We start from the raw sequence: 16,019 nt of genomic DNA on the forward strand, positions 1-16,019 counted from the left end.
CACTCCACATCACACAGCTGGTTGGTGGTAAAATCAGGACTAGACTCTTGGCTCACTCCAAGTCTTTTTATTATTATTATTATTATTTCACACTAGTTTATTTAGTAGTTCCACTTTCACTCCTCCATAGATTTTTACATATTTCTCATATGCTTCTTCACTCATTATTTCATCTAGTTCTAAAGGGTTACTCAGTGTCATCTTGATCAGCCAACCATCTTCATAACAAGATTTGTTGTCAAGTCCTGGATTTTCTGCCAGAGCTTCATTAATTTCAGTTACTTCTCCCAATAAAGGAGAATAGAGTTCACTAGCAGCTTTCACACTTTCCAACGCACCAAACTCATCTTGTTTATTTAATTTTGTCCCAACTTCAAGTAGACTACAGTAAACAACATTTCCCAGAGCTTCCCGTGCAAGATTGCTGATTCCGCACTGTTCCAACACCATTTTCTGCTGTCATCCATTCGTGTTTCTCTGTGAATTTATGCACGGTGAGCAGAGTGGGTCCCTGCGCAGCGTCCGGACTGTGCCCACTCCCAGCTGCCAGGGCTGCGGCAGGCAGGGTGCAATGGGCATGGAGGCCAAGTGCAGGCTGCAGGCCATAGCCCACAGGGTCCACGCCACTCACAGCACCATGTTTGCAGGGGTCACTCCAAGTCTTGCCTGATGAAGTTCTAATCTTGTCACATATACAAAGGCTGCCAAGGCCAAGGGAACATGTGTCTGAATGCTTGGAGTGTCACCAAGCAAGCAGACATGCATTCCCCTGAGCTGACCTGGCCTCTTTGATTTGGGTACAGGTGCTCAGGCCAGCCCTAAGAAAGGAGCTGTGTTAGGAAACCTGATGTCCCCTTGGGTTTCAAGACACTCTGGTCTGTAGAAAGTGCCCCTAACTTAGAAAAGTGTCTAGTGTGTGGGGAATTCCCCCAGGGGTGCTCGGCAATGTAGGGTCCTTTTAGAACCCCCGTCTCCCTATGTGTAAAACAGAGCTAATATCCACCTCATGGATTGCTATAAAAATAAACCAAGACTGGCCTGGGCAACATAGCCTGCCCCCTTCTCTAAAAAAAAAAAATTTTTTTTAATTAGCTGGGCATGGTGACAGGCACTTGCAGTCCTAGCTACATGGGAGGCTGAGGCAGGAAGATCACTTGAGGCCAAGAGTTTGAGGTTGCTATGAGCTGTGATAATGCCATTGCTCTCAAACCTAGGCAATAAAATAAGACCCCATCTCTAAAAAAAAATTAAAAAGACCAACTGGGTCCATTTGTACAAAGAGAGCCAACAAAGGTCTTCAAAGACCTAACGCAGGCATGATTTTGGGGCTACTAAATCCCACAATCAATCACACCTGCATATCCGGACACCATGGGGCTTAACACTGCTGTGTCCAGGGAGCATATTTTTGTTATGTTTTGCTGAAATGAAAACTTTGGGCTAAGTGCTTTGTGTTCATTCAGTCCTTTTCAGACTCTGAGAGGTAGGTATTATTATTCTCATTTTACAGATGGCTTTAAGAGTCATAAGTTTACAAGGCAAGTAAATGGGGAAGCCACCTCTTTTTTTTTTTTCTTCTTCTTTTTTTTGTAGAGACAGAGTCTCACTGTACCGCCCTCGGGTAGAGTCACACGGCTCACAGCAACCTCTAACTCTTGGGCTTACGCGATTCTCTTGCCTCAGCCTCCTGAGCAGCTGGGACTACAGGCGCCCCCCACAACGCCCGGCTATTTTTTTGTTGCAGTTTAGCCGGGGCCGGGTTTGAACCCACCACCCTCGGCATATGGAGCCGGCGCCCTACTCACTGAGCCACAGGCGCCGCCCTGGGGAAGCCACCTCTTGAACCCAGGTCTGCGACTGCTTCGTTTTGATCAGTCTGGGAAGTTCCTGCCTGATTCCATGACCAGCATTTCTGCACCTTGGACCTTAGAAGTCTCAAGCAAGCTGCCTTTTCTTTTATCTTTCTTTCTTTCTTTTTTTTTTTTTTTTGTTTTGTTTTGGCAGGTTAACCAATTTTAATGAAATCACATGATTATCATACAATTTTCTATGCATTCATGCACACAAAAAAATCTTAAACCCTTTCTAGGGATTGGAGAAAGCGCCCACAGCACTTGGGACCCTCTCTGTAATCCTGAAGAGACTTCATAGAGAAATATGATGTGGTGCTGAAGAACTAACCCTGACCTGCCCATCCTGATCTTAACACTCCGACATGCAGCCCATGCTCTGGGCCGGAAGCACCGTGTACAAGACACAGAAGGTCTGGGGCCCTGGGGCGGGAGCATCAAGCTACTTCTCTGTATGTCTTTTATTTCTGCCCCAGTCCTCTTCTTGTTACTGTCCCTTCCCTAGAGGTCATTTGGAAAGGTTTCTTAGCAACAACTTGCTTCTTGGCTCAACATGGGAGATTCCAAAAGGGTCAGTAGGGAACAACTTTGGTAGAAGTCTGCCCCTGAGGCCCAGCTTCAGGTGCTTCCCTTCCAGAGGAACTAAAAGATGGATGACCAAATCTTACCTGTTCCCCTTTGGATGGGCCTGAGACCCCAGGCTGGTACCTGAAGGTACAGGGACAAAGTCAGCCTGGTTTGTTCTATGGAGCAGGAAACCTGTAAAACCTTAACAATAACATCACTTTCCTCCACCTCCCATGTGCCTTCCACGCAGGAGAAAGAATCAGGGTATGGATGCTGTAACAAAAAGGTTCCTGAAATCTGGCAAAGTGCCAGGCATGGTGGCTCATGACTGTAATCCCAGCAGGAGGCAGAGGCAGGAGAATCACTTGAGCCTAAGAGACTTTGTCACTGAAAAAAGGAAAAAAAAAGCTGGCAGGATGAGACTGAAAAATGAAGAGTCATGGAATGAGTCTACTATTTTTGACTAGAGTCCCACCATCTCCTATCCAGACTAGTGAAGTTTAGTGTCTCTGGGCAGCAAAGAACCACATGGGACTTGGAAGGCAGATCCAACCCTAGAAGGTGAAGTGCCACTTGCAGAGGGATTGGGGAAATGACATCTAGTTCCCTGAGAAATAGGCAACCAGGGGCTAGAAAGAGGTGGATGAACTGCCTGCTAAAACAGATGAGAGTAACCCAGCAGTGCAATGGTATGTGTTTAACCACAGAGTCTCTGGATGGTGGTGGCAGTGGTGGTGGGTAATTTCTAGTGTTTGCCAATTTCCATGGTGTAAATAGCTCCTACGGCTGTGAAGGTACCAGACTAGACACAAATCCATTCTCTATACCTGTACCGTTGGAACAGCCCCTCTTTGCTCCAGTGCGAAAACTCCAAGATGGGAAATCTTTGACTGGGAAAGGTATAAACGAGATCCCCGGTGATAAGAGCTGCTGGGACCTGGGCAGATGACTCAGGTGGAAAACGATCTTTGATCGCTCTTCTGTTCTTTAATCTCACACCCACCTACTGAATGCATTTGTTGGCCAAGACAAATGTTATTTTCCCAACACCAAATTGGGACATGTGGAATGGCCACTGCAGTGTATTTAATTTGTGGAGATAGGGATGTAGGAAAATCAGGACTATCCTAAGAAAGCTGAGATGGAGCTTCTTATATAACAAATGCTTCTTATATGACAAATGTTTACCTGAATGTTACGTGAATGTTTAACTTCAGCAGTGTTTACCTGAAGTTGCTCTTACCTGAAGTTGACTTAACCTATTTCTTATATAACATGTTTTTTAATCCTGATTACAAACATAACATGATTTTTTACAAAAAATGAACATACCGAAAATTTAAAAATAAAATGTAACTATAACTCATCTAGAAATAATCACTGTCCTTGCTAGAAACGTCTAGTCATTTTTTTGCTGAGTTCTGAATGTGACTTTTGTTTACAAAGTTTTGATTACGTTTTACACAAAATTTTGATTCCTGCTTTTTCCTTAACTTTGTTATAAGCATATGTATATATAAAGTTGTGATTTTCCTTAATGATTTGTTTTTGACATCTAAGTAGCCTTTTTAACTGAAAAAGTAATAAAAGTTCCTAATGGTTAAAAAAAAATCCAGATGAACCTTGGGGGCATTATGCTAAAATGAAATAGGCGTCCCCACGTGTGTCCCCCTCCCCGCGGCTGAGGAGCCGGCAGCCTGAACTCCGGCGCGCCGGGTTTTGAGCCGCCGCGAGCTCCAGGAGGGGAGGGGAGCGCCGCACTAGACAGAGCACTGGGTTGAACACCGGGATTGGTCGCAAGTAGGTAGCTTTCGCCACAACACTGGGACCCTCCGACTGTGCGGGTGCCGCGCCAGAGGCTCTCCCTGGCCCGGTGCTCAGGTGCTGAGGACTCATTAACATATAGCAACTCCATAATATGTGATTCCAAGAGCTGCCCTGAAAGATTAAAGGTTGTACAAAACTTAAAAGAAGCAGCAATTCTGTTCACTTGTTATTGGACTTGAAACTCCTTTGACCTCGGAAACTGAAGATGGGGTTGCCATGGGAACTGCTGGTACTGCAGTCATTCATGTTGTGCCTTGCAGATGACAACACACTGCATGGCCCGATTTTTATTCAAGAGCCAAGTAATGTAATGTTCCCTTTGGATTCTGAGGAGAAAAAAGTGAAGCTCAGTTGTGAAGTTAAAGGGAATCCAAAACCTCATATCAGGTGGAAGTTAAATGGAACAGATGTTGACATTGGTATGGATTTCCGCTACAGTGTTGTTGAAGGCAGCTTGTTGATCAGTAACCCCAATAAAACCCAAGATGCTGGAACATACCAGTGCATAGCAACAAACTCCTTTGGAACAATTGTCAGCAGAGAAGCAAAGCTTCAGTTTGCTTATCTTGAAAACTTTAAAACAAGAACAAGAAGCACTGTGTCTGTCCGTCGAGGTCAGGGAATGGTACTCCTGTGCGGACCGCCACCTCATTCTGGAGAGCTGAGCTATGCGTGGATCTTCAATGAATACCCTTCCTATCAGGATAATCGCCGGTTTGTTTCTCAAGAGACTGGGAACCTGTACATTGCCAAAGTAGAAAAATCAGATGTTGGGAATTATACCTGTGTGGTTACCAACACAGTAACAAACCACAAGGTTCTGGGACCACCCACACCCCTAATACTGAGAAATGATGGAGTGATGGGTGAATATGAGCCAAAAATAGAAGTACAGTTTCCAGAAACAGTCCCGACTGCAAAAGGAGCAACGGTGAAGCTGGAATGTTTTGCTTTAGGAAACCCAGTACCGACTATTACCTGGAGAAGAGCTGATAGCAAGCCGATAGCAAGGAAAGCCAGAAGACACAAGTCCAATGGGATTCTCGAAATTCCTAATTTTCAGCAGGAAGATGCTGGTTTATATGAATGTGTGGCTGAAAATTCCAGAGGGAAGAATGTAGCAAGGGGACAGCTAACTTTTTATGCGCAACCTAATTGGATTCAAAAAATAAGTGATATCCATGTGGCCATGGAAGAAAATGTCTTTTGGGAATGCAAAGCGAATGGAAGGCCCAAGCCTACGTACAGATGGCTAAAAAATGGTGAACCACTGCTAACTCGGGACAGAATTCAAATTGAGCAAGGAACACTCAACATAACAATAGTGAATCTGTCCGATGCTGGCATGTATCAGTGTGTGGCAGAGAATAAACACGGAATTATCTTTTCCAGTGCAGAGCTTAATGTTATAGGTGAGTCTTAATACTGGAAAGAAAAGAAATAAATAAATAAAAGCTCTTTAAATCACTAAAAAAAAAAAAAATAAATAAATAAAAAATAAAATGAAATAAGCCAGTCACAAAAAGACAAATATTACATGATTTCATTTATGTGAGGCCCCTATAGTAGTCAAATTTCTAGAGACAGAAAGCATTATAGGATGGTGGTTGCCAGGAGTCGGGGGCACAGGAGAGTGGGGAGTTGGTGTTTAATAGGTCCAGAGTTTCAGTTTTGCACAATAAAAAGTTCTGGGGACAGATGGTGGTGATGGTTGCACAACGAATGTACTTAATGCCACAGGATTGTATGCTTTAAAATGGCTAAAATATAAATTTTGTAATATGTGTATTTCACCATAGTTAATTTTTTTTTAATGCAGCATAGAAAGCAATACATGTGCTGGGCACAGTGGCTCATACCTGTAATCCCAGCACTCTGGGAGGCCGAGGCAGGTAGATTGCCTGAGCTCACAGGTTCAAGACCAGCCTGAGCCACAGAGAGACCCCCACCTCTAAAAATAGCCTGAGCATTGTGTCAGGCACCTGTGGTGCCAGCTACTTGGGAGGCTGAGGCAAGAGAATCACTTGAGCCCAAGAATTTGAGGTTGCTGTGAACTGTGACACCACAGCACTCTACCAAGGGTGACAAAGTGAGACTCTGTCTCAAAAAAAAAAAAAAAAAAAAAAGGGGCGGCGCCTGTGGCTCAGCGAGTAGGGCGCCGGCCCCACATGCCGAGGGTGGCGGGTTCAAACCCAGCCCCGGTCAAACTGCAACAACAAAAAAAAAATAGCCGGGCGTTGTGGCGGGCGCCTGTAGTCCCAGCTACTAGGGAGGCTGAGGCAAGAGAATCGCGGAAGCCCAGGAGTTAGAGGTTGCTGTGAGCCATGTGACGCCACGGCACTCTACCCGAGGGCGGTACAGTGAGACTCTGTCTCTACAAAAAAAAAAAAAAAAAAAGATACTTGTGTGGGACAGAGAGCAGTTCTTCATTAATATCTGTAAACAAGAAAGTGAATCAAACAAAACTAAGCAATTTTATAATGAAATAGTATCTGAAAGTAAGCTATTTTGGCGTCCCATCCCCAAATCCCCAGTCCTCTTCTCCAGGGAAAACCAGTGTCACCAGCTTCTGGAGAGTACAGGTTCTTGTCTATTTGTTTTTAGAGACAGGGCCTCTGTCACCCAAGCTGGAGGGCAGTGGTGTGATCATAGCTCACTGCGCCTCTAACTCCTGGGCTCAAGCAATCCTCCTCCCAAGAGCTGGAACTACAGTCTCACACTGCTGGAGATGAACAGTTTTTACTGGTTACTTAACATTCACCTGTTGGAATCTCACACAACTATTGCCACTTGTGTTTTCAAACTTTATGTAACAAAAAAGGATCTATCAATTGTGATTATCCAGATGTGTAAAATTCAATAAAAGTTTGAGTTAAGGGGTTTTTGTGCATTTTTTTTTCTTTTGAGATACAGTATCACTCTGTCCCTTTAGCTAGGATGCAGTGTAACCTCAAACTCCTGGGTTCAAGTGATCCTCCTGCCTCAGCCTCCAGAGTAGCTGGGACTACTTGTGCATGCCACCACACCCAGCTAACTTTTCTATTTTGTGTAGAAACAGGGTCTTCTTTTGCTCAGGCTATTTTTTTTTTTTTTTTTTTTAGAGACACAGTCTCACTTTATCGCCTTTGGTAGAGTGCCCCAGCATCACAGTTCACAGCAACCTCTAACTCCTGGGCTTAGGTGATTCTCTTGCCTCAGCCTCCAGAGTAGCTGGGACTACAGGTGCCTGCCACAACACCCGGCTATTTTTTTGTTGCAATTTGGATGGGGCCGGGTTCAAGCCCGCCACCCTTGGTGTATGGGGCCAGCACCCTACCCAGTGAGACACAGGCACCGCCCACACAGGCTGTTCTTAAACTCCTGAGCTCCAGTGGTCCTCCCTCCTAAAGCTCCCAGAGTGCATGAACCACCACATCTGGCCATAAAAGTGTTTTGGATAACAACCTTTTTGCTTTATTGAGATATAATTCACATACCATAACATTCATTCATTTAAAGTGTACAATTCCTACCTGGGTGTTGTGGTGGGTTTCTGTAGTCCCAGCTACTCGGGAGCTGAGGCCAGAGGATTACTTGAGCCCAAGAGGAGACAGGTTATGGTGAGCTATGAAGCCAGGGCACTCTACCCAAGGTGACAAAGTATGACTCTGTCTCAAAAAACTATATATATATATATATATATATATAAAAATAAAGTGTACAATGCAATGGCTTTTAGTATAGTGATATAACCATCACCACTATCAATTTAATTTTCATCACCCCAAGAAGAAACCCCATACCCTTTAGCTATCACCTGGCTATGGTTTGAATATGTCCTTCAAAAGTTCACGTGTTGGAAACTTAATCCCTCCACCCTCATGAACAGGTTAATGTTGCTGTCAGGGGAGTGGGTTTGTTATAAAAGCAGCTCTCTTTGCCTCTCTTACCCTTTATCATGTTCTGATGTAGCCAGAAGGCACTTACCAGAGGCCAGACCATGCCCTTGGACTTGCCAGACTCCAGAACCATGAGTTACATAAATTTCTTTTCTTTATAAATTACCCAGTCTATGGTATACTGTTATGGCAACAGAAACCAACTAAAATATACACCCTCAATTTCCCTACCCTCCCTAGCCCCCAGAAATCACTAACCTACTTTCTTTCTATCTCTATAGATTTGGCTAGTCTGAACATTTTATTTTATTGGTATATGATTGATTGAGACAGAGTCTCACTTTGTCACCGTTGGTAAAGTACTGTGGCTTCACAGCTTACAGCAACCTCAAACTCTTGGGCTCAAGTGATTCTCTTGCCTCCCAAGTAGCTGGGACTATGGCACAATGGCCAGCTAGTTTTAGAGATGGGGTCTGGCTCTTTCTCAGGCTGGTCTTGAACGCCTGAGCTCAGGCAGTCTACCCGCCTTGGCCTCCCAGAATCCTAGGATAATAGGTGTGAGCCACCACACCCAGCCTTAGTCTGAACATTTTATATAAATGGAATCAAACAATATGTTTTGCCTGGCTTCTTTCCTCTGGCACAATGTTTTCAAGGTTCATCTACATGGTAGCTTCTATCCGTGTTTCCTTTCTTTTTGTGGGTAAATTATACTCCATTGTGTAGAGACGGCACACTTTGTTTATCCATTCACCTGTTGATGGATATTCAGTAAATATTTAAGCCACTATGTGACTCATAGTACCTGGGGTCCCTCTTTCCTGGATTCCTTCGTGCCCTACCCATCATTCCACTTCATTCTTCTGGAAAGAAATTGTTTCTGTTTCCCTTGCTTGCCCTACTGTGAACAGCATGGCATATAAAAAAACCTCATGCCTCTCTTTATTTACTTACGTATTTTTTGTGAGATTCTGTCTCACTTTGTCACCCTAGGCAGCAGGGTGCTGTGACATCACAGCTCACAGCAATGCTTATTTTTATTTTTTTTTTTGTAGAGACAGAGTCTCACTTTATGGCCCTCGGTAGAGTGCCATGGCATCACACTGCTCACAGCAACCTCCAACTCCTGGGCTTAAGCGATTCTCTTGCCTCAGCCTCCCGAGTAGCTGGGACTACAGGCGCCCGCCACAACGCCGGGCTACTTTTTGGTTGCAGTTTGGCCGGGGCTGGATTTGAACCCGCCACCCTCGGCATATAGGGCCGGCGCCCTACTCACTGAGCCACAGGCACCGCCCAGCAATGCTTATTTTTATTTAAAGTGGGCTCTCTTTATTCCAAGGCACCTGCCTGGCATTCAGTCAAGTAGTACACCTATTTTATGCCATTATTTTCCCTTGTTTCAATGATTTCAGGCAAACTACTGTGGTTGTGTAGTTAGGAATTACCAACTCTTAGGGTCCCAACACTTGCTCATTGTTTAAGTCTTGCCTCCTGTCCCTGTAAAAGTTCTGTCCCATTTCTCAAAAACAAATGTGTTGGGAACTTAGTCTTGCTAAACTGGTGGAGACAGCATTAAACAGGCATGGTACTACTTGCATCCTGGCTGGCTTTTCCAGCTGATGGCTGACTTCCTGTAAGATGTTGGGAAAGTTCCTTGGTACTACTGAGCGTGTGCTCTTGGCAGGCACACCGCCCATGGAACGAGTTCTTCCATCCTCTGAGCAAACCTCTCACTTAAGTAGGTACTATTCTTATCTACCTTTTACAAATGAGGAAGATGAGTCTCATGGAAGTGAAATAACTTTCCAAATAAAGTCACAGCCTTAATCCTATGTTTATAGAATGAATGACCTCTGGCCTGAGCCTAACATTTCCCTAAAGTGGTGGTTCTCAGCTGGATGTGGTGGCACTTACCTATAGTCTCAGGTACTAGGGAGAAGGAAGTAGGAGGACCTCTTAAGCCCAGGAATTTGAGGCTGCAGTGAGCTATGATTCTGCCACTGCACTTCAACCTGAGTGATGAGGGAGACCTTGTTTCAAAAACAAACAAAGAAATCAAACCAAAACCAAACAAACCTGTATCAACCAGTGGTTCTTAAACTTGGGTTCAGGCTCAGGGTGAGAAGTTTAAGAACCTTGTGATAAAAAACAAAACAAAACAAAAAACCTTGTGATAAATCTATATACCCTGCTCCCAGGAAAATGCTCTTATTCACAACACTTTTTAAATAATTAATTAATTTTTTGTGGTTTTTAAAAAAATTTCAGATTAATGTGAGGGTACAAACAGGTTCCAATGTTTGCGTTGTTAGGTAGAGTCCCAGTTGTGGTTGCGTCCCTGCCTCCCAGAGCTGGGTCACGTACCCTTACATTGTGCCTGTTACACTCTCCCTCATCTCCTCTCCCTCATCTCCTCTCCCACCTTCTCTCCTTTCTCCTCCCCCCAACTTGAACTGAAGTTTTTCTCTTATGTGGGCACGTATTAGATCATCTACTGGCTTCACATTGTATCGAGTACGCTGGATACTTGCTTTTCCATTCTTGATAGTCACGACATTTTAAAAGCAATTTCAAGAAGTGAAAACAAACAAACAAACAAAACAATCCCGAGGCCAGGCACAGTGGCTCACATCTGTAATACTAGCACTCTGGGAGGGTAAGGAGGGTGGCTCGCCTGAACTCACATGTTCAAGACCAGCTGAGCCAGAGTGAGATCCTCATCTCTAAAAATAGCCAGGCGTTGGGGTGGGTGCCTGAGTCCCAGCCTGGGGGACTTATCTGTTTGAGCTCCACTTTCCTCAATTGTCAAATGGAAATGATACCTCTGCTCCTCACCAGGGTTCAGGACAGGGTTGAGAAGCTTATATGAGACAAAGCCTATGAGATGCTTAGCTTAGCACCTGGCAAAGAGACAGAATTGAATAAATATCATCATGCCATTTGTGATGTACAGAATAATGTATGCCTTCTTTATAATTTTTCCCTATATCTCATATATCAGATAATTACCATGCTAATTATTTGGTTTGCTCCTCCACCCCAGCTTTTAATATTCATCGCTTAAGCCCAAGAGTTTGAGTTGCTGTGAGCTGTGACGTCGCAGTACTCTACCAAGGGCGACAATGTGAGATTCTTGTCTCAAAAAAAAAAAGAAAAATCCTGCAGGCCTAAAGTGGAATTGTAAATCAGGTTGGCCTGCGCCAGGATGAGTGAAAAAAATGTCACTTACAAGCTGAATCACCAGGTGGCGCTCTCAGCCCTGAATAGAATCTGAGTTCCACAGTCAAGGTCATGGAAGAGATAATAGTTGGTCCAAGCTTCATGGAACACCAAGAATTTCAGAGATTGTTGACTCAACCAATAGCCTTCACCTTCCAGAGGAGGAATAGTGTCCAAGCTTGCTCAAGGTCACAGATTACGGGGAAAGCCAGGACTCACCCGCTTGTCCAATTTTGATGTTTCTAAAATGTATCACATAGTTTCCTGAGCACAGGGGACACAAAGCTTTCTTTTCTTACGATAATTCAAGAAATGAACTTTTGTATGAGAACACTGGCTCTGTTCTGTGCTGTGGGAGCCAGGCAGATTTAGAGGACCCTTCTCTGCCGCATAAAGTGGCCCCAGACCGCTGTTTCTTAGTTGCCACAGTCAATCCACATTTTTGTTTATTCCCCCTGGGGTGAGACACTGAGCACAGGTTTGTGTCCTCCTGTCAGGTTTGCTGATGTTTCTGTGTGTCCCTAGAGGAGTTATTTTTCCCTTCTCTGAGTGTCCCTTTCTTGGGGAAATGGGTCGTTAAAAGCTGCCAGCAGGCAGGAGACGACCAATAATTGGCAATTATTAATGTAATTATGCTTCCTTCTCTTGTCAATTTTCTGCTTTATGTATACTCAGCTTTCACATCCCAATGACCAAACTTAGGAGAACTCTATGGAAAGGGAAAGTAAGGGTACCTAAGCCCTGGGTGAGCAGAGCACCCACTCCTTCACGGACTTTGTGACATGTTCTGTGCCTCAGCGTTCCTGGTTCTCAGGAGGGTTCCAGGAGGCAAGAGCACCAGCTGTGTGTGCTCCTGGGACAGAGGACGTCTGGGGAAAGCAAGTTGTGTTCCAATTTTATAATCGACAGTGCAGTTCAAAAAGACAACAAAATCGTATTTTTATAAATGCGACCTCCAAGAGGCAAAATTGCAAGGAACGTGAAATTTCATTTTTCAGTAGATTTGTTTATTGCTAAATGTCTATCAGAGATGTGCACTCTTTGTTCACTTCTCCCACTACAGCCCGGGAGTCCATCCACTCCCCACTGCTCCTACTGTCTTCACTGGAGCCACACACTGAACCAGATACTGGAGTGATAATGGGACACAAAACACAGCACAGCCTTGCGCTCATGAAATTCACACTCATCTCCTTCCTCAACTTCTTTCTTCGGTTGGCTCATTCTGTGGAATTCTTCCAGTTCAAGGTGTCACATCTTCTCGGGTGTATAGGGGCCCCTCTCCTATGTAAAAATGTATATCACAACCCTGCCACTATGAGCTGTAATAATCTCCTGATATGTCGACCTTTCTCCTCCAGCCTGGGTCCTCTCCAAGGAATAGACAGTGTCTCATTCATTTTTGTGCCCCCGGGGTCCAGCACAGGGCTTGATATATAGTAGATATTCAGTAAATGGTCAAGTGAACAAATGAAGTTTTGATGCCAAGAGAAGCAGATGGAGGAGACACCGAATGTAACACTCAGGAATGGTTTTATTTTGGCAACTCTCATTCGCAAAGCACTAGAACTTTGCTGGTGGTTCTTATTTGCCCGAAACCATCTCCTTGGGAATCAGTTCATTTGTTTCCTTTCCAGGAGATATCTGGTCTTCTTAGGAGTTGCTTGTCTTCCCCACCCCTGGGGTACAGCCTGTCCTTTTGGGGCCGTCTTTACTGAGGACCTTCACGTAAGTTCGCATAATGTGTCACAGACAGGCTTGAAGTGTTCTGGCCTTGAACATTTATCTCCTTAGTGATTTAGTCACTTTCTCACGCTTCGTTTCCCAATCTGCATTCCAATCCTTTCTGATCATAAGGAGAAAGTCCTGGGTTCTGGTTTCAAACACACTTGGATTTATATCTCTAGCCCACTGCTTTAAGCTGCACCATCTGGGCGACTTATCTCTTTGAGCCCCACTTTCCTCAATTGTCAAATGGAAATGATACCTCCGCTCCTCACCAGGGTTCAGGACAGGGTTGAGAAGCTTATATGAGACAAAGCCTATGAGATGCTTAGCTTAGCACCTGGCAAAGAAACAGAACTGAATAAATATCATCATGCCATTTGTGATGTACAGAATAATTTATGCCTTCCTTATAATTTTTCCCTATATCTCATATATCAGATAATCACCATGCTTTGGTTTGCTCCCCCACCCTGGCATTTAATATTCATTTTTGCTACTCAATTAAAAAGTCATATGTTGGGCGGCACCTGTGGCTCAGTGAGTAGGGCGCCGGCCCCATATGCCGAGGGTGGCGGGTTCAAACCTAGCCCCGGCCAAACTGCAACAACAACAAAAAAATAGCCGGGCTCTGTGGCGGGCGCCTGTAGTCCCAGCTGCTTGGGAGGCTGAGGCAAGAGAATCACGTAAGCCCAAGAGTTGGGGGTTGCTGTGAGCCCTGTGACGCCACGGCACCCTACCCGAGGGTGGTACAGTGAGACTCTGTCTCTATAAAAAAAAAAAAAAAAAGTCATATGTTAATTGTATTAAAAGGAAATTTTGTGAAAATATAACTTAAAAATTGTGCAAGTAGCTTATGAGAAATTAAAGTCCACATGACAAATATTCCTACATTTTTCATCTCACCCTAAAAAATACTCCTGTTAACAGTTTGTTGTGTATCCTTCCAGATGTGTGTTTAAATATATGTGCATTATACATGGCACATAAACATATGGATTTTTTAAAAAACATAAATGAGGTCACACATTATATCTTTTTAAGTGAATTGCTCTTTTTTTTTTTTTGAGACAAAGTCTTACTTTGTTGCCCTTGGTAGAGTGCCTTAGCATCACAGCTCACAGCAACCTCAAACTCTTGACCTTCAGTGATTCTCTTGCCTCAGACTCCCAAGTAGCTGGGACTACAGATGTTTTCCTCAGTGCCCAGCTATTTTTTGTTGCAGTTGTCATTGTTGGTTAGCAGGCCCAGGCTGGGTTCAAACCCATCAGCCCCAGTGCATATGGTCTAACCGCTTAGCTACTGGTGCCGAGCCAAGTGAATTGCTTTTTTAAAAAACTGTTTTAAGTATACAATTTAGTGGGGGCTTGTATGTTTATAAGATTGTGTAATTATATTATTATGTAATCCTAGAACATTAGCATCACTTCCCCCCTCCCCCCAGAAAACCCCACATCCACAGCAGTCACTCTTCATTACCACCCTCCCCCAGCCCTTGGCAGCCACTAACTTACTGTCTCTATGGATCTGCCAGTGCTGGGTATTTCATGCACATTGAATCAGACAATATGTGATCTTTTGTTTCTGGCTTCTTGCACTTAACATACTATTTTCAAAATTCATCCGTGTTGTAGCACACCTCAGTACTTTATTCCCTGTTGTTTATTGAAAACTTTTAAAGTTGTAGTAAAAAACATATGACATAACATTTACCATCGTAACCATTTTTAAGTGTACAGTTCAAGAGTTAAGTCTATACACAGTCCTGTGTAGTACATCTCCAGAAGTTTTTCATCTCACAAAACTGAAACTCTACACCCATTAAACAACAACTCCCTTTTCCCTCTCGCCCATCCCCTGGTCACCACTCTTCTACTTTCTCTTTCTGTGAACTTGACACCTGTAGATACATATGCTATACCTCATGTAAATAGACTCAGACAGCATTTGTCTTTTGGTGAATGGCTTCTCTCCACTTAACACAACGTCCTCTAGGCACATCCATGTTGTAGCATGTGACGGGGTTTCCTCCCTTTCTGAGGCTGAATAATACTCCATCATGAGTATATATCACATTTTGTTGACACATTCATCCATCAGGGATTTTTAGGTCATTTTCACATCTTGGTTGTTGTGAATAATGCCGCTATGAACAACAATGAGCAACGGGCTCATGGATACCCTGTTTTCAAATCTTTTGAATATGGGTGTAGAGAAATAGAATTACTGCATCATATCATAGTTTTACTGTTTTTAATTTTATGAGAACTGCCTCGCTGTTCTCCATACAGGTTGCACCATTTACACTCCTGCCAACTGCACACACGGTTTCTCCTCCATATCCTTATCAACACTTGTTATTCTGTTTTTCTTTCCTTTTTTTTTTAAGTAACTATCCTAATGGAATAGGATAATTTTCATTTCCCTAATGATTTGTGATGTTGCGCATCTTTTTGTATATTTGTTTCCTTACATTTTTTGAAAATATTTAAAATCACTGATTTAAAATCTACTAAGTTCAATATCTGGACTTCCTCAGAGACAATTCGCATTGATGGATTCCTGCCCCTGCCTTCATGTATGGACCATACATTTCCCATACATTTCCTTTTTTTCCTTTTGTATCTCATAATTTTTTGTTGAAAACTAGACAACAAATATTTGCATAATAAAATGTGACAACTCTGGAAGTCAGATTCTTGCCACTTCCACTGTTTGTTGTTTTGCTCTTTGTTGCAGTAGTAGTTTGTTTGGGGACTTTTCTGTTTCTTTGTTTTGAGACAGAGTCTTACTCTGTCACCCTGGCTGGAATGCCATGGCATCAGAGCTCACAGCAACCACAAACTCTTGGGTCAAGCGATCCACTTGCCTCAGCCTCATGAGTAAATGGGGCTACAGATGCCCACCATGACGCCCAGCTCGTTTTTCTATTTTAACTACAGAAGGGGTCTTG

At 43.7% G+C, this 16,019-nt stretch overlaps 1 protein-coding gene and 1 pseudogene across 1 annotated transcript; one reads left to right on the forward strand and one right to left on the reverse strand.

The window, feature by feature from the left end:
• Nucleotides 1–87: 87 nt before the first annotated feature.
• On the reverse strand, nt 88–639 carry LOC128584398 (glycine cleavage system H protein, mitochondrial-like; annotated as a pseudogene).
• A 3,614-nt stretch (nt 640–4,253) lies between these two features.
• LOC128584047 (contactin-4-like) lies at nt 4,254–5,681 on the forward strand. Its single transcript, XM_053588892.1, has one exon. It carries the CDS (start codon nt 4,450–4,452, stop codon nt 5,665–5,667), a length of 1,218 nt encoding a protein of 405 aa, XP_053444867.1. The 5' UTR covers nt 4,254–4,449; the 3' UTR covers nt 5,668–5,681.
• The last annotated feature ends 10,338 nt before the right edge of the window (nt 5,682–16,019 follow it).

This window comes from Nycticebus coucang, chromosome 4 (assembly GCF_027406575.1).
Source record: "Nycticebus coucang isolate mNycCou1 chromosome 4, mNycCou1.pri, whole genome shotgun sequence".
Classification (NCBI taxonomy): Eukaryota; Metazoa; Chordata; class Mammalia; order Primates; family Lorisidae; genus Nycticebus; species Nycticebus coucang.